Genomic DNA, 23,762 nt, shown 5'->3' on the forward strand with positions numbered 1-23,762 from the left:
CGACAAAAATCGAAAAATTGGCCAAAAACATTAATTTCTTCACCTTCAACTTGCCACTTTTTACGGGGAGGGGGCGTTTTTTTTTTCGCCGATATTTTTCGAAATACATCTCTTTTCTATTGTCTAGCCTTAATTTAAACCTACGTCATTTCCCGTTTGTCAATGGGTGCAACAATTAACGCGTTATGTTTTTTTTAAACTTTCTTTTCCTCCATCGCTGCATGGGTTTGAGTCTGTCCCCCTTTTTTTTTGCTGAACTAACACCTTTACACACACCTTCATTTTCTTTTCCGCCTTCGCGTCACGGATTTTAGCCTGCCTGCCTACTACAACTTTATTTTTGTTCAACAAACACCTACAAACACCCGGACAACCAGGCTAGTCTATAATATAAATAAATCTGTTTAAATGTATGTTTGTATGTCTGCCTAAATCATTCGACAGAGGCGGCGGATCTTCACAAGATCGGTATCGTTTTGAAACTTTAACCTTGGGACGAAAAATATCGAAAAATTGGCTAAAATCATTAATTTCCTCACCCTTAACTAGGCACTTTTCTACAGGGAGGAGTAACAGCAAATCGTTCTTTCATGACAATTCTGCCAAAATACGTATGCACAAAAAACTTCTTTCTTGAATTAGTGTAAATATAAAAAAAACGACACAATTTCGCTCACGCGATTGTAGACCAGTTGTTATAGCGGCAGCGTCGTTATCTTAAGGTTGCATGTTCGCGCCGAGATATCAGGCACACATATTTTTAATATTGAAACACGCTTATTTATGCCATTTTTTTGTTCCTTTTTTAATATTTTTCCATTACCTTCGCTGTTCTTTTGTTTTTTTTTCTCCAATTTATTTAAAGAAGTTTTAATATTTAAACAGGGTTATTTATGCCATTTCTTTTTCGTTCGCTTATTTATTTTGCGTCACGTTCGCGTTTTTTTTAAATTTAAAAATGATATAATAATTAAACAGCTTACCCCCACCCTTCACACACACACACACACCTCACCACACGAAGGTAACGTCGGGTATCTCCGCTAATATAACCTAACAACTTTAGGATATCCATATATCAAAAATTATTGCGATTTAATGTACAAATATATATTTGCGCATTCGTAGAGTAGTACTTTCAATCTACTTAATTTTAAAATTTTGCCTCTTAGTAACTGTTTTTACGGCTGTAAATCGTATCGTATTTGTTCCACAGGCCCGAATCCCCTATACATCAAGTTTCAATTCTGTAGGCCAAATCTAACAGATTATTTTGGTAGAGATCGTTGCACACACACATACATACACAGAGGTAAGGTCACTTTAATATATAACGAGAGTATGTTACCCACCTTAATTTAATACAGAGTTTCATTTAAAAGTCCGTTCAGATTTCCGAATCGGACTTTTTGAAAAAACAAAAAAACACCAAAGGTGAGAACCGTACTCCAAATAATACGAATAATACGTATGATTTTTCTTGCTAACATAGTTTATACAAATAATTTTTCTATGTATGGTATTTACGATTGCAGTTTAAACCTCTGACTCAACGTAGACGAGCGTTTCACATAGTTATAAATGCAAACATTTTTTCTTCGTCCGATTTGAATCAGTTGTTTATAAAAAGCTTAATTGTTCACCGCATGAACAATATTAAGCAGCCAATAGGAGGTCAATAATTATCCTGATCATAAGTCCTGTACCTTTTCAAGTTCAATCATTTGGAAGACGTCAAATATATTGTTCCAAACTTTCATGCATGGGCAATATAAAAGTTCCCTTTTTTCTTTCCTTTATTCGGTATAATAGATACCTTATGTGGAATCGATATGATCAATCAATTTACGATCTTACTCTGAGCAAGAAAGAAAAGAAGTGTAATAAAAGTACCGCGCCCCCTAAGTAATCACTGAAAGATATGCCTAACAAATGGTGATCGGTTTTCATTGATGAAGCGTATGTGTACGTGCAATAGGGCTGTGTCTGGCTATTGATTACTCTGATGAACAATAGTTGAAAATAACTAATCGAAAAATATTCCTGACCATACGGTATTAACACTAAGTGACTGCGAACAATCATTATTGCAGTAGAAGGAACGACTTCAACACAGCTTTACTTCAAAAGAGACGATTACAAAATATTTAATGCTACAATATGTGTTAAAAACAACCTGGTATTCAATGTTACTCGACTTGTTATGTTGACAATAGCGCAACGATCTATCCTGGAGGCAACCTTAAATAAGGTAATAGGATTGATCGAACGATTTCCATTGGTTGATATATACTGAACAAGACCAGCGAGTATATAAATTGGTTACTGAAAAATGACAAGGAATTAAAGTTGAGCCGGTGTCACCTTTATGAATTCAAGGTTACATTTAGTCGGACTGTTTCAATTGCTAAAAACTTCGTCTCAAAAGAGAGTGATTAAGCTAAATCCTTAGAAGCGCGTGGAGTATGAACATCTGGTTTGAAAAATGCTCTCGTCAGATATTATTACACCTTAATTATCGAGCACTCTCCATCTTCCTACCCCACATCATTGATCACTGATTTAGAACACAGAATAAAGCGGAATAAACAAGGCACAACTAACAAGGTAGGATAAAAAACTTTTATATATAAAACAATGTTGAAAAATAATAGAACGTTCATACTAGATGCAGTTTGTTTGTTTTTACTCTCAAGCCACTTAGTTTCCAATATTTATGAGGTACGTACAACAACATTGCAACGCGAAATAGGCAATTTTATTTCACGAAATACTTGGATTGTTGATAGAGTGGGTATAATGAGTAAAAATATGAATAGAAATCAAATCATTGCTGATCAGAAGGGACCGCCAAATAATCGAAAACTGCCTTTTCTAAAGCTTATTAAAATCTATTAAAATCTATTATTTCTGAAAAACTTTTGGCTTTACCATGAAGAAAATATCCTGAAGTTTATTATGTTGAAAGCAAAATAATATAATACATTCTATAATTTTTAATAGAATTTTAAGTTTTTAATTTTTCCAAAAAACACGTTTGACCCAGTTTTCACCGAATGTAAACAAAACATAAATATTTTTAAAAAAGGTTTTCGAATAAATTAAACTAACTTTTTTATATCTAAGTAAATTTACTATGATTGGCTATAAGAATATGCAAAAATAATATAATATAATTACATTATATTTAAAGAAATTCAAATAATTCAATTATTTCGCATGATATCGTACATTTGTTGAACCATGTGCTTACCGCCGCCATCTTGGATTTTAGGTATGGGATCCCAGTCGCGTCCTAATATTTATTTAAGCATTTTCATGAATTTTTATTCAACTAGACAGGCAAATACATTTTTAAAAATAGTTGAATTAAATTATAATTACAAACGCCATTTAGGATGAAATAGGTTATTTTTAGCTTTATAATTGTTTCTTTACTAATAATTGATCAATCAAGTTTTTCCTAATACTTGGTAAAAGTAAAGAACTGCTGTTTTCTAGATTTTCATCAAACAAAGTTTTAGCATTATATTTCTCAGTTTTAATATCACTTTTAGTCAGTTTTTAATTCATGATTAAAATCATTTTTTTCTTTTTTATTTTCTAAGTAATAATAACTAATGACCCACATGCCTTTTCCATAAACTAGATCATACTATATTTTCCCCAATTTCTTATTGCATAAATCAAGTTAACAAAGACTGTCATTAGAATTTGGTGGCTCTTAAGAGGGCAGTTTTTGATAACCCCCTGGGAGGCTGCAACCTGTGGGGATGTCACAACCATCATCTATGGAAATCCATATCTTCATGATTATAGTTAATTTTCAAAAAGGGAGATGACAACTTTATGTAAACCGTAACGGGCTACTGTATCTTGAAAACAAAAACCCCGTATTACGCAGATACAATTAATACTTATAATTTTCAAACCCTGTTTATTTATTTATTTGGGGTATCGATTCTTTAAAGCAGTCTTTATACACTGGTACATGTAAAGTGCACACATTCAAAAATAAAATTATTAATTTATTTTAAAGATTTAAGTGTATGCCTGTTTTAGCGTTTTCGAAAGAAAAATAATTATTGATAACATATTCAATGAATCTCACGCTTCAAAACGCAAAAGATAAAAGAATTGAACACATTCAAATTTCGGATTTCGATCTTCGATATCGAATACACCCTGTGATTTTTTTTTGTTTTTATTGTGTACATTTGTTCACCCTCATACCACAAAAAGAATGTGTGCTTAGTGGATCGCCTGGACTTTAAGGGTCGAACAAGGGACAAATACGGAAGAGGGGAGCATGAAGTTCCCCAAAACATATTTATACAACGAATATGAAAAAAAATACATCCATATAAAGTGTATTCTTTACTTATTATAGGAAAAAAGTTTATATTGATTAGATAATTACCTGATTTTTGGTAGATTTTTAAAGACAGACTCTGTTACAAAAAATTCAAGGCAATCTTTAAATTTGGCGGTCACTACTGATCACTCATAATAACGTATATAGTTGGTTGTAAAAATATTTGTGGCAATTAAGATTGACAGAATCTTCGTTCCATTTTCGTAAGGATTCGCCCTTGATGTTATGGCGCCTTTTTCTTTTTAGATATTCACGCTGGTAGTTAACTAATAAGATTTCTGTTATTCTCATACCCACTTTTCGCAGCTAATAGTCGCACGTTTATCTGACAGATATTCACATAAAATATAATTCACCTCTTCCTTTGTTTGTTTTGAGAGGGAATGAGCCATCTTTTCTTTGAGTGTTAGAAAATACCTTATTTTGATCTAGATATGTTAATATGTTTACTAATATTTTTGTCTAAATTAGCTTGTTTATTATTATTATTTTTATTATTATTATATTATTATTTTCATTATTATTTGTATTAATAATAATAATAATAATAATAATAGTAATAATAATAATAAGTAATAATAATAATAGTAATAATAATAATAACTTTTAAGTAGTGGTTATAGTATCGTTATTGCTATTGGTGTATGGTTAACGTACAGAGATAACTATTTCGGATGAGTATTACGAGGGTTGTTCAAAATAAAGCCTCCTATTTTGAATTAAAGAATTTGAAGAGCTGCGAAGACGTAAGTTGTACCATTGAAACAAACGACTTTTTGGACACTGGAATTTACTTTACTAAATAGTCACTACAATTCTCAATGCACTTTTGTCAGGAATTCAATCACACATCTCTTTTTTAGATTCTCACACCATCAATCTCTGCAACAGAGTGCGGAAATTTTCAGGTCATGAATGCATGAGTTTAGTCATCACAACAATGCAATTTACAGTATCCCTTGATCCATTTGGGTGGAATAGGAATAGGAGGCGTTAATTTCTGAACGCGTCTTGTAGATCGATCGGATGTGTTAAAACTTGATTTTGTCAATGTATTATTGTAACAAAATGTTGGTGTTGTGACTTACAAGGTGGGTGTTTTTTTATCGTTCTTTACTATAATGTGTTCTATCTTCTATTTATGAATGAAATGTTTGTATCGTTATTTACTGTTTGTCGGGCCGTGACTGTCTAGTTAAATGTTTCTTAGTGTCACTGTGATCGTCTAGCAATGTCTCCTAGTGTATGTGTGTGTGCGCGTGTGTGTGGTAATTATCTATAACACACATTCATACAATAATATATGACGTCATACCTGGCTATGCACTGCTGGCGAGGACTTCGTCGATCATCTTGGGAGCTGATTCTCTTGACAAACGCAAGACTATGGTTTGTTCTTTATATGTTTTTCTTCACTCCCCAGGCATTTTCGTCAATCAGACTGGAGTGATGGCAATCTTGGCATGCGGGCAAACAGGTCGCCCGCTACTTTTCAAATGTTGCCCCTGTCGTGTCTAGGCTCAACTGAACTAAATTTAACTAAATTCCTAAAAACCGGAATCTCTGATACATCGGACCCTCTTTAACATCTTCCTAGCTCCGGCGCAGTCGACCGGTCATTCAGTTTGACATATGTCACAACATTGACCTTTGAACTCTGTCATTTCCCACGATTCAACTTTTGTCATTCTGTCACCTAGAGAAAAATAGATATTAAATAGATAGATAGATAGATAGATAGATAGATAGATAGATGCCGTGATTCTAAATAATTATTTTCTAACTTGAGTTGCCCGGCGATCAAACAACATTATAATTCATCTTATAAGTCATATCTATTATGTGAACAAGAGTCAAATTAAAGATGTCGTCTGAAAATCTTATTAAAATCAGAAAGAAAGAAAAGCCTAATTAAATGCGCAAAGTCGTTATAAATAAGGAATTGCAGATCAATTCAACATAATTGAAAACAAAGTCTAAAATTTTCTGCAGCTTTAGATATAGATGCTCCCTGTAGAGGATCATTCAAGTGGACAGCATCCTCAAGTAGTCCATCGGCACTACATGCATCTCTTAATGTATTGATACTTGACCAGTGATAGTTGTTAAGTCCTTAAAGCTCTGTTGAACTGTAGCATTTTAAGATCTTACTCTGAACAAGAAAGAAATGAATGGTTATAAAGTGCTGGGCCCCCTAAGTAATCACGGAAAGATATGCCTAACAAATGGTGATCGGTTTTCTGCAGCTTTAGATATAGATGCTCCCTGTAAAGGATCATTCCAGTGGTCAGCATCCTCAAGTAGTTCATCTGCACTACATGCATCTGTTAATGCATTGATAAAGAAGCAGTCTAAAAAATATCAATATTTTTTATTCTCACACATCCTCACCAAAATGTCAAATTCAGATTCTACTATTTTTAGTGATTACATGCACACAGCCTGAAAAATATCCATAAGAAAAAATAAAAGAAACTGAGGTATATTTTAGAGTAGGGATCGCTTGCCTATATTAATTTAATGTAAAATAAACCTCCAATTCTTATCCAATTAGTGGGAAATAGTCACGTGTAACCTAGGTACGAGGTATCTTTAACAGGTTTCCAGACTTTTGTATAGGCATTTATAATTGTCGTAGATTCTTGACACTTCAGTATGATATTGCTATATATCTTATGAGATGACTGACCAATTCTCATACTTTCAGGTTAAATAGAACATTTACAGCAGCAATTGGAATACATCTTACTAAAGCTTGACTATCCCAGCTGTTGAATTACAAAAACGCAATTTGGAATTGATGGCACTTTAGAAGAACGATATGAAATAAAATTCTGTTTAAACGTGAAAAAATGCCACAGAAACGTATTGAATGCTTTATACTGCTTTTGGACAATTTTGTATTAATCGCTCATCAGTTTTTGAATGGCATAAGAGATTCAATGAAGAAGGAGAATCTGTGAGGGATGATGAGAGGTGTAGGAGGAGCAAAGAAGTCAGAACACCAGAGTTCATTACCAAATAAAAAAATTATGGACAAGGACCGTCGTGTAGACGCACGACGGTCCTTATCCATAAATTTTTTATAGAGACGATAAGTGCACATTTTGACATCAGTTTGGGAACTGTACACACAATTATTTACGAGGAAGTGGAGATACGAAAGATTTGCGCGAAGTTTGTCCCAAGAGTGCTAAGAGAAAATCAGAAAGAAAAACGTCATGACAGCAGGGAGATGGTTGAGCTGATTAATTAAGATCCTGCAGTTCTTGATGCTCTCGTGACCTGCTATAAAAGCCGGATCTACTGCTATGTTCTAGAAACCAAAACAGAGTTCACAGTGGAAGCAGAAGAAGAAGGCCAGACAGAGCAAATCCACACAGAAACTTACGATGATTCTTTTTGTGATAGCTGCACATGATCTACACGCACTGGGTTCTCACTGGACAGTTAACAATGGAATACTATGTTTAGGTTTTAAAAGCGTTCAGGGATATATTCCGTTGGAAAGGGCAAGTACTCTTCAAATCGAGTCAATAGCATTCTCACCAAGACAATGCATCAGTCCACAACTCTATCCCTGTCACAGACTATTTGACCAAGATTGGCATCAAGTTAGTTCTTTACCTTATTCCCTGTGACTTTTGGTTATTCCCTAGGCTTAAGTAAAACCTAAGAGGTTGTCGTTATGAAACGAATGAGGAAATGGAGAAGGCTATATATAAGACCTTCTAGAAGTTGTGGAACAGTACAACAAGTGCATTGCAGCCAGAAGAGATTACTTCGAAGGGGACTAAATGCTATGTGTTTGTACTACCAATAAAAATGCCATACGAAAAAGTCTTGAAACTTATTGAAGGCACCCCGTATATTTTAAAATGTTGTCTTTCTAAAATATTAAAAAAAACTTTCTGAATGTTGTCGGATTACATTAAATAAAGCTTATTTTTACTTTAGCATTACATTTATGTTAAATATATATATGCATTATAGCTTTTTGTACATGGAGTTCACCACTTATCAAGGCCCAATGGCCACTAGGGGATAAGGGCTATTGTGTATACAGTACTCAATGGGATAGTGTAGCAATAGTATGTTTAATATAACTGTTAATTAAAAAAATCACAACAAAGAACGTTGTCTCTAGATTTGTTTGGATTCATATTTCTTTCATACTAGCTTTGATCGGGCCATATGTACAGTTCATAACTTGATGTGCATATATATATATAATGATTGCAACGTCTTGTCAGAGGAGTTTCACTCCCTCAGACACTGAAAGTCCATGAGCCCAAAAATGACTTATTTAGTCCTGCTGGCGAATTCACAAACTCAAGCAGACATGACACTGAAGACGGTCATTGGTATACATACATATATATACATGCACGCATACATACATATATACACACATACATATACACACGAACATATCGCACACATATATACATACACACATACATACACATACATAATGTGCATACATACACATGCATATACATACATATACATACACACAGTCATTGGCATACATACATATAAATATATACACGCATACATACATATATACACATACACACATACATATCTATAAACATACACACATATATACATATATACATACACAATGCATGATACACATACATACATATACATACATACATGCATACATACACATATACATATTCATACACATATACATACATATATACAAATACATAACACATACATTGATACATATACACATACATATACGTACACATATATACATATATATACATACACTGACCTACATATACATACACATTCATATATATGCATTCATACACATACACACATAGATGCACATATACACATACATATCTATATATATGTGCATACATACACATACATATATATGCTTATATACACATACATACACACATGCATACATACACATACACACATATATGCATATATACACATGAACACATATATGCATATATACACATACATACATACAAACATATATATATACATATATACATACACACAAACATATATTCGCATACATATATACATACATATACACATAGATATATGTACATATACATACATATGTACATATATAAACAGACATAGACATATACATACATAGATACATATAATGATAGCAGATCGATCATCACATGCTTCCAGCATTTCAGGCCTACACGCGTCACAACTTTTTCTTCGCCACAGGGCTATTTTTTTATAGACAAATGCCCGAGGGAGTATCTATACAAAGATGATGTTACAGAGTTTTAGCTTTGTATGACAGCTAAATCTCTCTCGGTTCAAAATGTTGACATCCAGGAACAAATAAGAGCAAGATAGCCAGCAACAAGTAAAACTGCAGACCAGCTTAACGCGGATATTGGTCTCCCTCTTTATATTTTTTAAGAATTTGTAGAAAAGACAGTCACTCATTGAAGTGCTTGTGCAACTTTACAAATGAATAGACGTCGCAATCAAACGAAAATAAAATCCAAACGATCAGCGATTAAAGCGACTGGACTGTTTTTGTCCTTTTTCCTTCTTGTTCTTTTTTTAATAAAAAGTTTGTCTATAAGACTCACACTTCTTCTTTAGATAATGATGATGTTGACAAATTCACACATTATTTTACAAATAAATCGGTGTACGAAACAAACGAACCCAACAATCTAACTGATATGTATTAAAGACGCTTGGACTATTTTTAAAATAAGAAGTTTGTTTGAGACTTACACTTTTGCGGTTGATAATGACGATGATGATGTTGACAAATTCACACATTATTTTACAAATGAATCGACGGACGAATCAAACGAAGACAACAATCCAACTGATATGTATTAAAGATGCTTGAACTTTTTTTTAAAATAAAAAGTTTGTTTTATATATATATATATATATATATATATATATATATATATATATATATATATATATTGACCCATGACCAGATAACCTACATCTAAGATTTCAAGTGTTTAGACCCAAAATTAGGGAAGAGTTCGAAAGAATCTTACAAGTTCCACTCCTTCAACTTTTACCTCTGGACAGCCAAATCTTCACCTCTAAAACTGATAAAAAAGCTTGCTGCATGTCAGAATACCCTTTATTAAAAAAATTTAATATTTAAACCCAAAAGTTGCTGAATAGTTTGTTAGAGACTGCAAAGGTAAACATTTTTGAATTTTGATTCCTTGGCAGCCAAAATTTCGGCCAAAAACCGAGTAAAATGCTTGCCATATGTCTGATTACACTGTATATAAAATTTCAAATAATTAGACTAAAAATTGGCTGAGTAATTTTATAGAGATTGCAAAGGTTATTTTTTAAAAATTTGGATCCCAATTTTGTCCTCTTTCCATTTATTGTTTTGGTCCAAAATCAAATGAAAAAGTTTAATCCATGTCCAAGTGACTTAAATCTAAAATTTCAAGTGTGTAGACCCCAAATTGGCGGAAGGATTTGGTAGAGTTTCAAAGATGAAATCGTTAGACTTTCTCCCCTTAACAGCCAAATTTCTGACCGGAAACCGAAACCGATTAAAAAGATTTTCCCAAATCCCAACACCTCTGATGTCAAATCACGAGTCTGTAAACTGAAAATTAACAGATAAGGGAAATGTACATACACACACAGACAATTTCACTTTTATTGATATATAGATTAATTTTTAAAGCATATAACCGAATAATTTATTGTAGCGAAATGAAATATATTAGTTTGATCGCGTAATTTAATCGTAAAACAAAGAGAAAAGGAGGTGATTGTCCGGAATTACCCTAGATAAAAACAAGAATAAATGTATGATGTAGGTATTCGTGGCGTAGGGAAAATATCATACTCCAAAAATCACATAAATGTATCAATAGTTTCATTTTTTAATTTAGAAAATCAAATTTTACGGTTAATCAAGAAGCGTTAGACTTGCAGTATAAGTTTGAACACAAACAAAGCCTGGTAAAAACACATTCAATAAATATCACCAATCCTGCGGATATGTAATTGCAATGCTCTACCAGTAGTTTATATTATTTTCGATTTTTGATTGATTATCGCAGCTCTAAATAGACTGTAACTAAACCGCGAGTATAACGCCAATATTATTTCGTTATACTTCACTGACTTAGTATCACTTTTGTTTTAAGTAAAAACGTACTTTAAAATAAGTTTAAACGCAAAACACAGTAGGTAGGTAGAGGAGTAACTTATCCTGCATTTTCTTACATTTATTTAATGTGTATTTCTTTCTTCATCCCTTTTTGTTTTGTTGGTTATTATAATAACTGCCTCAAGTTTCTGAATTTTTACGCGGTGTAAGGAAAATGTCTTCACTTTCGCCTACAGGTTAGTTTTAGTTTTGTGTTAGAGTTACCTTAAATATAGCTACATTATATCTGACTGACCACTAAAGAAATGTCAGTTTTTCATGGCTTTAGAAAAAGTGCGCCCAATTACATTTATTGACTTGTTTTAATTTATTTTAAAATATGTCTTCATATTTTATCGTTTTGAAAAACCTAAAATATTTTCGACATGCTATTTATACGTTAATAACAAAGAAACAAACAAAAAATGCTCTCCCCCCCTTCTCTTAACACGTTGAAAAAATACATAATGATCAAAACGAATTTGTTTTTCGAGAAAGAAGAAATCCCTCATGAGTGATGCAATTTGCATTTAGTTTGGAGAACTGAGATTTTTCCCTAATACAGTGTGGAACGATAAAGTTGCCGCCATAGAAAAGATGACATGACTCCATTTCCGTTGGAGGAGAACCTGTTTTCTTTTTGGTTGCGGACCATCTACATGTTGGCTCGTTGTGTATAAATTCCAAGAGCAATAGGAGCCTCTTATCATGTTTGAAAGTTACACAATGTTCAACAAGACATTTTCGGAGATGCGCCGCTATACAACTCATAGTCTCTATGAATCCAAGTTCTGACAACAGGACCATTACCAGCACCCCCCCCCCAAATGCATAGCTGGATGTCCACAAATAGCAGGGACGTATCCAGGATGATGAAAAAAAACAAACTATCCGAACACGGTTATGGTCTTTGGTGTTGTTTCAAGTAAGGGCGATATGATGCAATCTCACATCTTCGCAGTACCTGTATGTGCTGAAGTGTGGTGATCCCCTGATGTAATCAAGTGGTCGCTGGCAGACTCTAAATGTGGCGACAGGACTCGGTGCCGGCACAAAAATTCAAAGACATTCAGTCTTGAGTTTAGAAGGAGTGCTACGATTTTGTACCCTTCACTCACTGTTCCCTATCTCCCCCGACTTGAATACGCTGGACTACTTCGCTTGGTCATACGTCGAGAACATCACCAACGTGAGTTACCACAACATGAAATCCATACTGATCGCCGTCATCCGCTGAGCTTCCACCGGCGCTTGTGGAAAAGGCATGCTCCCAGTTCCGAACCCGTATCGAGTAAGTGATTGAAGCTGGAGGCGGCTACATTGAATAGATGTCAGCTCTACTACATAAGTTACCTGAATTGATTTTTTCAGTAAAAGTTTTAGTGTTGTTTTCTTTAGGCAACACATTTATTGTTCCATCTTGTAGAAGGATTTTCGTCATCTCAGGATCTCTACACCAAAGATCGATTTAGCGGCTTGTCGGATAATTAGAGGCATTTACGTTGAAAGGACAGAGCAGCTACCAGTTTCCTAAGGCATATTCTATTAAAATACTTGCAAAATCACAATGCAACATTACGGCGCGAAGCCAAAGGTTGGAGCTTATTGATAGCGCAGGATCTATTTATTTATTAATTTAGGCGGTGGATTTGTTTGATCCTGTCCAAGAGAGTAAGACTAATGATAGAGGCACAAGTTTTAATGCGGAAACAATACTCCATGCATAAGTGAATGGTGGCCTTATAGGGATTGTGTCTTCGAGTGACGTTTGATCTTAGTGGTGTCTCATTGTTATTTAAAAAGATAAAAATCGATGCAAAAGCTGTAATGTCATACAATGTTATAATGTGATTTTCTATTGAAAGTAACCAATGCCGCGCCTTTAATATAGCTCTTGAATATTCATGTAATTATCACCGTGTTTTAATGCTAGCATTGTAGTTCATGTAAAAGTAGAAAAAGCTCAACATAATACAGAGGACTAATGGTGGATGGATGCAATTGTGATTACATGAAAGTAGGTGAGTAAATTTACATAAGTTGAAATAAATTTCAGTTTGTCTCAAAAAGCCACATTCGGCGCCGCTCGAAATCAGTGATTCCATGAACAGAGCTTATTTCTAAGAACTGCACGTCTGTGGAACTCTGTTCCGTCTGCCTGCTTCCCACCGGACTACAACTTGGATGTCTTCAAGTCCAATGTTAACAAATTCCTAATGAACCGCCTCCTTAAGTAAACACTTCATCAAATCTCCACACTAACGTAATGTACTTGCAATAACCCTTATCCCTGAGTGGCTTCCGGGCCTTGATAAGTGGTGATCACTGTGTAAAAACAGAAGCCATATTCGGCGCCGCTCGAAATCAGTGAAGAGACCTGTGCATCGAATCCCTTTTAACATGGCTATTTGTATTTTTTAATTTCTATAATTTTCTAGACAAATATATAAAAGGCTATGTGTCTGTCTGTATGTCTTCCTATTTTCCAACTCTATCTCCTCCGAAACTAAAAGTCGCAGAACTGCGCTAAGGCCTTAAATGATTAGATATTTTATGCCTGCTCCTTTATAGGTCAGACATAGAAAATGGAAGAAAGGCTGTAAAGTCTTTTAACTATAACTGAGTAAACTCATCTACTTCATTTAAATCGGTTGCATGCGAAACAAGGCTGTATGATTATGTCTCTTTTGACGTTATTCAAAGTTTCTTACAGCAGAAGGAAGGATGTTTCCATAGAACTTCCATGGACATATTGTATTATTTTCGGCCTCTCTCGCACGACTTCCATGGACAGACCTGACCCTGTCGGTGGGGCATAAGAATACGCCAATTGCCCCCCCCCCTGCAGAGGGTAAAAGTCCCTCAATGGGGGTCCTTGATATGACCTTAAATTATATCCAGTGGTGAGGCCTCAGCTTGTGGGCTTTGGGGAGTGTGGAGCCACCCTTTAATTACCATTGCTCCCAGGTCCACTCTGACCCGGAGTGGTAGTACCCGTTAGGGTCCCATCTATGGGTTAAATAGAAACCGACGTGAAAACAACAAATATATTCTATTAAAAAAATTTTCTTCAAAATCTTTGGATTCGGCATTAAATAACTCGGAAAGGGTTGATATGCCGTAAAACAAAAACAACTAACCAACCAACCAAATCCATGGACAGACCGGTTTGAAACCATTGTCCCTCTCAGTGATTTTCTGCTGTGTCCATCTCTTCTTAAAGCATTTTATTTTGTCTACCCAGCTTAAGCTGTTGTAACCTTACATATCACGCAACTGATTAACCTTGTGAATAATTCAGTTTTGCAGATTTGGGCCAATCCAACCATTACTTAGACCTACATTCAGCATGTCTATGTTAAATATCATACTGACACACTTGCTATTAAGAAATCATCCTTAATATATAACATCTATGAAATTATCTTGTAATTATTTATGTTATTATAAGGCGGCTTGAAAACACCTTTCCAAAGAGTGTGTCACGCTGGCCGAATGGTTTTCGTACTAGACTAATTGTCTTTAAGTTTAGGTTTCAATCTCAATTTTTTTATATTTACAAGAAGTGTACTGTTTAGAAAAAACATACTAGCATGCGCGAGTTTCAGTTTCTTTTTCTTTTTTTTTTAAAATTTATTCCTTTAAAAGAATTTAACGTAACATTTAACACATACGGTATTTCTGGTAATAATAAATAATTAAAATACAATATTTATGCGTATTTTACGACCGAACAACGCTGAGCGGCCGGCTATTATATATATATATATATATATATATATATATATATATATATATGTGTGTGTGTGTGTGTCTGTGTGTGCGTGTGTGTGTGTGTGTACTAGCGAGATGAGGCGGCGTCGCCAGGTCGTAAAATACACTTAATTTGGATATTTTAATTTGTCCAGGTTTCGTATATATTATTATCGTGTCCTGATTTCAAAAGTATATATATATATATATATATATATATATATATATATATATATATATATATATATATATATATATATATATATATATATATATATATACACTTTTGAAATCAGGACACGATATATATACATATATATATTTGGGTACCATCAGCTGGAATCGAAACGGCAAGCCAAACCGTAGCATTCAAAGTTGGTGACGTTACCACTGAACCAACGTGACACGTGTGTAAGTCGATTAAAAATTAAAATAAACTAAGATGAATATATAAAATATATCACATTTTTTTCAATTTTGACCAATTATAACCCCTTAAAAACAATTTTAAACGGCTAAAGACCCAGAAAGGAACATAAAAAAATGCAATCACTTGAGACCCTTAGCGCCGCTCTGCGACTTTTAGTTTCGAAAAACATAGAGTGTAAAAATATGGAGATAGACGGACAGCAGACACACACGCACACACGCGCGCCTGCGCGCACACACACACACATATATATTAATAAAGTCTTCCTTAAATGTTGCAGATTCTTCACTAATAAGAGAATGCATTGGCTACTATTATATTCGTTACTTCCTCTTACAGTTCATGCCGGTAAGTATTTTGCCTATAAAATTAGACTTTTCTGTAAATAAACTTTTAAGCATTATTTTACCCGTTTTGAAATAGGATGCTTAGCGGTGGACAGTATTTCGCCTGGCTTCGAAAAAGAAAAAAGGTTTGAACATGGTGTGTTTGGGTATTTCCACTCCATTATTATAGCTATTATTGTCAGAAGGTAAAGAACTTAACATGATGGAGTGTCAAAAATAAAATAATAGTTGGGTTAAGCTAGACGATGTGTCTTAAAAAATAACGTCAAGTTATTTGTATAAGCAATTACTATCATCTAAAACAGTTTAGCAGACGAAATTGAATTGTTCAAGACACAAAAAAGTCAAAACGCTTTTTATTGTAACACAATGTCCTTGAATTTGGGCGACAATAGCAGGTAACGTGGAACAAGACAGGAAATCTTCTTCATACATTCTAAATAACATTCAAGTACTTACTTGAATGTTAACAAGATCTTATGAGAAAGTCAGGGCAGGGAGATTACTGGTAGACCTATACGACCCCCGAACTTATTGATATTATTTGATAATATTTCTGCCCCGGAACCGCGAGGAACCTCTTCAATTGTGTTAATGTGTTAATAAAGGTGAATAATAAAGTATGTTGTAATAAGAAAGAATTGCCTCTTCTTTTTAATATCCTCCTAAGTATTGCATCTTGTAATATATTTTTATGTTGTATTAAGACTATATTTCCAGGGATTACCTCTTATTTTTACCTTTCTTGAGAAGGAAAAGGGTAGTGTTGTATCTGGCCTGCTGAAATGAGACAATATTCACAAATATTACCCCCCCCCCCGATTTTATCGGGCAATTCTCTCGGTCATTATCTTCACTATTGGGAAAGGGTGTAATGTATTATCTATTATGCTATTATGATACCGCCATAGCAGGAATGACTTAAACCTTTAAAGGGAATAGTGTAGTATATTATTGGTTATCGTAAGACAGTATTCCCAGACTTTTCCTCTTTTTATTTGAGGGAGTATAGTATATATTTTTTATTTATCTTGATATATTTCTTCTTCACCTGACGTCTTCTTTTCTGGGAAGTGAGTTTATATTCATTCCTCGTGAAAGCATCTTCTATTATTTGGGTTGGGGTGGTGTCTTGATTCTGTTCAGTTGTTACGCGTGCATTCAAACAGGAATTGCCTCTCCCCCCTTTTTTTAGAGGAAAATAGTGTTTGTTTAGCATTTTACATTATCATAGTCATTAGATGAATCAATGGGGCGCATTGTGGAATACTTTTATTCATCACATTATCATCCAAGCGAAAGAAGTTATCCAAATATGCCACTAAATAAAACGTATATTAACTATGTAACGTTTGTAAATTTAATGTTTTTCAGCTACTTGACTTCTCTCTTTGTAATTGCCATGTATATTTTCTTTTATTTCCTTACCTGTCCAAGGCAAGTATTGCCAGTTGGTGACGGATATCCTTAAGAATTACGTGAAAGACGTGCGACCAATCTGCGGAAAAGATCCAATCGTCGTTTATATTGACTTCGCCTTGCGCCAGCTTCAAGCAGTGGTTAGTAAACATTTTTTTTTTCATTTTAAAAGTATTTTGCCGATTTGTATAAGTGACAATTTGAACTATTGCAGTTTATTTTATCTACAGAGTCGTCCCAATAAAATGCATACACTCATAAAATTATCTCAGCTTGCTATATGAATACGCTATACAACGTTCCCAAGAGGCGTTCAGGAATAAAGAAGGGCACTTCCAGGAGGATAGAGCACTTCCCCACTATCATCATGACGTAAGAGCATATCTTGATAGTCACCTGCGAAACAGTTAGGACGAAGAGGAAGTATCGAGTACTGTCTACCCTCACCGGATTTGACTCCCTCAATGGATTTGACTCTTCTTTGGGGCGGTTGTCATGTTGAACACAGGGTTACCACCACAAAACGAGCAAGAATGAATGATTTGAAAGTAACGATTGAAAGAAGATGTGTCAACGTACAAATTGAACTGCTTAGGAACGTTTTCGATTCAATCAGCGAGCGTTGTCAGCTGTTCATGGACCACAATGTCCAATAATTTGAACACTTTCGATAATTAGCTAGTTTCTATATTTGTTCACAACATTTTGATGTATGAAGCTTACTTTTCGGATAAAAAAATGCTGGTTTTATGGTCATTTAAAGAGTGTATACATTTCATAGGGCCACCCTCTATATTGTTTTTACTGAAACATATCAACATGATTAATTTATAATATTTCTTTTAGCTTATTAAAACATTATTCATATGTTTCTTTAATATTCTTATTCATGTTCATCCGTAGAAAAACTGCTTTAGAACAGAAAGGGAGTTTTCTTCCATTGTGATAAGGCTCACCTATGCACAGTACTACTGACCAACGAGAGAATTTGGTTGGTAAAGCTTGCCATATTCTGCCTATATTTTCACCTATCCTTTTCAGATTATCACTTATTTCTAAGGTAAAAATATCATTAACTTATGTTAACATCACGGGAGATGGTCAAACTTGAATTAGATTCGTATTTCATATGTAGAACCAAATAAACTTACAAGCGCCCCAGACAAAGCAAGAAGCCATTTAAGTCAAGGAGATAACAAGCACGAACAATGATTAACACAAAGAACAAAAATACGTTCTGACCATATTCTGTATAATAGTGTTTTTAGGAGGAAAACAGTCAGCATGAAAGGAGTTTTAAAGACTGCAGTGCTTGGACATAAACTACAGATAATTGACGATGCATTTTAACGAAGCGACTTTATGATAAATTGAATATGAGAACTGGCTGTTTCAGAGTAAGTTGTCGCTTTCAGTCCGTTGTATGTGAAAATGTTCAATACTTAAAGGCCTTCATTATTACTAGCACAGGAATTAAACATCAGTAACTTGAAATTCGGTGATGCGATTCCTACTTCATTTGAAAAGCTGGTAGCGAATGATGACGTCCATATAGGCTGATATCTAAAGAAAAAATATATGCTATACATTGTCTTTTCATATGTATTTCTTGTTAGAATCATAGTTCACCTCTATTCACATTGATTAACTCGTACAATATCCCCAAAACATACATACGAATACGCATCTATTAATTTCTTCAGGAAAGTTATTTAGTATATCTCTCTCTGTCTTTAAACTTTTAGACATCTCCAATATTATTTATTTAAATAACGATACTATACATCTTTACAAATATTTTAATGGAATGTTCTCTCGTGAATTGTTGCACTTGTGCCCCCTCTATGTACAGATCCCTGGCAAACCCGCTCAGCAATAAAATCACACTCCTTTATTCTTGAGGTGCCTAAATGCCAGAACGCTTTCTATTCTAGTAGTTTCCTCCCTAGAACAAGTACACATTACCTGCTTCCCTGGTTGTACTAATATGCAAAAGTTAAATGTAATGTAAACCAATATCTTGTAAACTATTTCCAGGCGACATGCCTTTTTAGGAGTGAACGTGAGTAACAAAAGAAAAAAAGAAAAAGTAACAAAAGAAAAAAAAAGAAAAAGTAACAAAAGAAAAAAAGAAGAAAAGGCAACTCATTTATAATAAAATATCATAATATAAACCTATTATTTGCCAATATTTTTCAGAATGAGCAGCAGCAAATTCTCAGTATCAATGCTTGGTTGCGACTAGTAAGTATCCTTGTTTTTGTTTTAATTTACAATCGGCAAAAAAGAAATTGACGTGTTTACACTCTTTAATTATTATCCATTCATACGATTATGTTATTGTCCATTTATACGATTATGTTATTATGTTATTGTCCATTTATACGATTATGTTATTATGTTATTGTCCATTTATACGAAAATGTCTAAAAAGTTTTGTAGAAATGTAGATTAATGTTATTTCGCATATGAACTCGTGGATAATTCATTTATTTAGTCATTCTCTATATATCCTAATATGTTAGAATATGTAGAAGTATAATAAATTTCATATTAGGCTACCATAAAAATGTAAAATACGTATTCCTAAGAAATGTATATTGTATTTTCAGATTATATATATATATATATATATATATATATATATATATATATATATATAAAGCTGAATGTCTGTGTGTGTGTATGTGTGTGTATGTGTGTGTGTGTCTGGTCACGAATAGACTCCTATATGTTTGACTATTTAAAAAAACTGATTACATATAATGATAGAAGATGTATCGAGACACAGGAATGGGTATGTTTGATCTGGCAAAACGGTGGTTCATTAAAATTGTGGGGTCTGCGTTCGCGCCTGGTTCTCAAAGTATGGAAATAAAAAAAATAAAAATTAAAAAAAAAAACGTTTACAAGTGTTTTTGATATAGATGTACATAATAATACTTTGATTAATATGTTTCAACTTAAATAGGGATGGTATAATAAAATTGTGGGGTCTGCGTTCGCGCCTGGCCTCCATAGAATGGACATAGGCACAAATTTTAATAAAGACTTTTCATATCTATCTGCGTAAGTATACTTTGATAATTATGTTTCAGTTTGAAGAAATATAATATAATAAAATTATGGGGTGTTCGTTCGCGCCTGGCCTCCATAGAATGGAAATATGTCACAAAGTCTAACAAGGTCTTTTTAATATAGATCCGCAGAATATTGTGATAAGTGCTTCAGTGTGAATAGGTATAGTATAATAAATTATGGGGTTTATCTATTTTATTTTTACTTTCATCATATTTTGCTTTGGTTTTGATACCCCCAAATTCGAAGCTATCTCTTTACAACCCTTCCTTTTCATAACCTATCATACCTTCATAGTCCATTTTCTGTAGGCTGTTTTGAACCCAGTCAACGACGGGTACTTTTGCTAGAATATATATAATTTTTTGTTGTATTTTACATATATTGGGCTTCAAAAGGATTTGTATACAAAAAGAGTGAAATATAATTGAAAAACAAAACAGTTTTTATAATATATTCAATAAACGGAAACATAAATGATAAAATAAAAAAATTGCAATATTTATATGAAAAAAATTAAATAAATTACAATATTTATATGAAAAAAATTAAATAAAATATAATATTTATATGAAAAAATTAAATAAAATACAATATTTATGTAAAAAATTTTAAAAAAATACAATATTTTTATGAAACATTTAAAACAATTACAATAATTATATTAAAAAATGAAATAAAATATAATATTTTAATGAAAGATTTAAAAAAATTACAATTATTATATAAAAAAATGAAATAAAATACATTATTGAATAAAATTACAATATTATATGAAAAATTGAAATCAAATACAATATTTATTTGAAGAATTTAAAAACATTACGATATTTACATGAAAAATTAAATAAAATACAATATTTTTATGAAAAAATTAAATAAATTAACATATATAAAAAAATTACAAAATACTATTTATATGAAAAGATTTAATGAAAAAAATTACAATATTTATATGAAAAATTTAAATAATTACAATGTTTATATGAAAAAAAATAATAAATACAATATTTTGTATAAAAAATTAAATACAATACAATATTTATATGAAAAGAATAAAAAAAATACAATACTTATATGAAAAGATTAAATAAATTACAATATTTATAGGAAAAAATGAAATAAATTACAATATTTATATGAAAAATTAAAAAAAATTACAATATTTATAATAAATAATTAAATAAAATACACTATTTATATGAAAATAAATAAAATGAATTATAATATTTATATGAAAAAATGATATAAATACAATATTTTATGAAAAAGTTAAAAAAATTACAATATTTGTATGAAAAAGTTTAATAAAGTACAATATATATATATGAAAAAATTAAATAAAATACAATATTTCTATGAGAAAAATGAAATAAATTACAATGTTTATATGAAAAGATTAAATAAATCACAATATTTATATGAAAAAATGAAATAAATTACAATATTTATATGAATAAGTTTAAGAAATTACAATATTTATATGAAAAAATTAAATAAATTTCAATATTTATATGAAAAAATTAAATAAAATACAATAGTTTTATGAAAAAAATTAAATTACTTAACATGTTTATATTAAACAAATTAAATAAATTACAATATTTATATGAAAAAAATTAAATAAATTTAAATATTTATATAAAAAAATGAAATAAAATAAATATTTATATGAAAAATTAGAAAAATAACAATATATATATAAAAAAATCTAATAAAATACAATATTTATATGAAAATATTTGAAAAAGAATATTTATATGATAAAATTTTTCCCAAATCTCGATACCCCTTATTTTAGGTCTCGAGTGTAGAGACCGATGATTGACAGAGGTGCTATGTAAGGAAATGTACACACATAGACACACACATACACATACACACAGAGAGACAATTTCAATTTTATAAAAATATAGTTATAATGAGGATATCACAGAAAGAGGAAAATTTACGTTTGCATTATATAGTGCGGATAGAAAAGGCACAGACACTAGAAAGGTTGCAGAGCTTTTAGGGAAACAATGATTTATTTTTGTGTTATGATATCAGATTATCATTTAGGCAAATATCATTAAATAAAAGGGGCATTTATTGGTGAATGTGTTCTACTTCTTCAATTTCCAGTGTATTCTATCTAGTATTTCACTCAGATGATGTATTTAATTTCTTTACTCCAGGGCTGGAGTGATTGCAACTTATCCTGGAATATGACCCATTACGATGGAATTAAAGAAATATACCTTCCTGAAGAGAAAATCTGGTTTCCTGATATCTGCCTCTACGATAAGTATGTTTAATATTCAAATGTTATATGACTGTTTTAATGGCAGCCATGTTTGGTGTGTGTTCCGGATTTTTCCCCAATTTACTGTTTAATGTAGTATTCTAAAGAAACTCTAAATACGCCATACTCTGATTTTATTGATAATCTACTAAAAAAAAATGTCATTTAAAGGGTTGCTTATTAATTTTGGGATAAATTGTTTGAGTCAAGTTTTCAAAGCCGATGAAATATGAAAAATATTTTTTAAAATTTAAGATAAAATCTAAAATTAACCTCTTTCGTTTCTGTACACACACACAATATATATATATATATGTATATATATATATATATATATATATATATAACTACTTCATTTACTCACATAAACTTAATATACGAAAGTATAGATTTATGCGTAAACTTTAAGTATTTACTTCAAAAGTGCTCAATACGTAGGTAGAGCTAGTTAGTAATTTATAAAATATATATAGCGATTAAGCTACACTGAACATTCTGCGTTTCATCCACTATAGGATTCGCCAAGCCTGACGAATCCTATAGTGGATGAAACGCAGAATATTCAGTGTAGCTTAATCGCCATATATATTTTATAAATTACTATATATATATATATATATATATATATATATATATATATATATATATATATATATATATATATATATAATCATCCACAGACAATACTGTATCGCAGCTCATCAGTGCGGCTAGACAAGCAACTACCTCAAGCCTGGATCCAAACCCGATCGCCAATATATATATATATATATATATATATATATATATATATATATATATATATATATATATATATATATTATTTTGTATTACATATGTATTAATATGTCGTTACAAATTCATTAGCTTGTTTCGATCAGCTAGTTACAAATAACTGGAGACCTCTTTAGGGG

General features: G+C 32.1%; 1 protein-coding gene across 2 annotated transcripts in view; it reads left to right on the forward strand.

Moving 5' to 3' along the window:
- The first annotated feature begins 1,722 nt into the window (after positions 1-1,722).
- LOC145269610 (neuronal acetylcholine receptor subunit alpha-7-like) overlaps positions 1,723-23,762 on the forward strand; it is a 33,519-nt gene continuing 11,479 nt past the window's right edge. The window contains exons 1-5 of one of the 2 annotated variants that reach the window (XM_080125342.1): positions 1,723-2,607; positions 16,001-16,068; positions 17,505-17,626; positions 19,686-19,730; positions 22,742-22,851. In XM_080125342.1, the coding sequence (XP_079981468.1) occupies positions 16,020-16,068; positions 17,505-17,626; positions 19,686-19,730; positions 22,742-22,851 (326 nt within the window). In that variant the 5' untranslated portion in view covers positions 1,723-2,607; positions 16,001-16,019. The remainder of the gene's footprint in view (positions 2,608-16,000; positions 16,069-17,504; positions 17,627-19,685; positions 19,731-22,741; positions 22,852-23,762) is intronic. The other variant, XM_080125344.1, reaches the window with a different exon arrangement.

Source organism: Euprymna scolopes, chromosome 4 (genome assembly GCF_053919585.1).
Source record: "Euprymna scolopes isolate OS-2025 chromosome 4, ASM5391958v1, whole genome shotgun sequence".
Lineage (NCBI taxonomy): Eukaryota > Metazoa > Mollusca > Cephalopoda > Sepiida > Sepiolidae > Euprymna > Euprymna scolopes.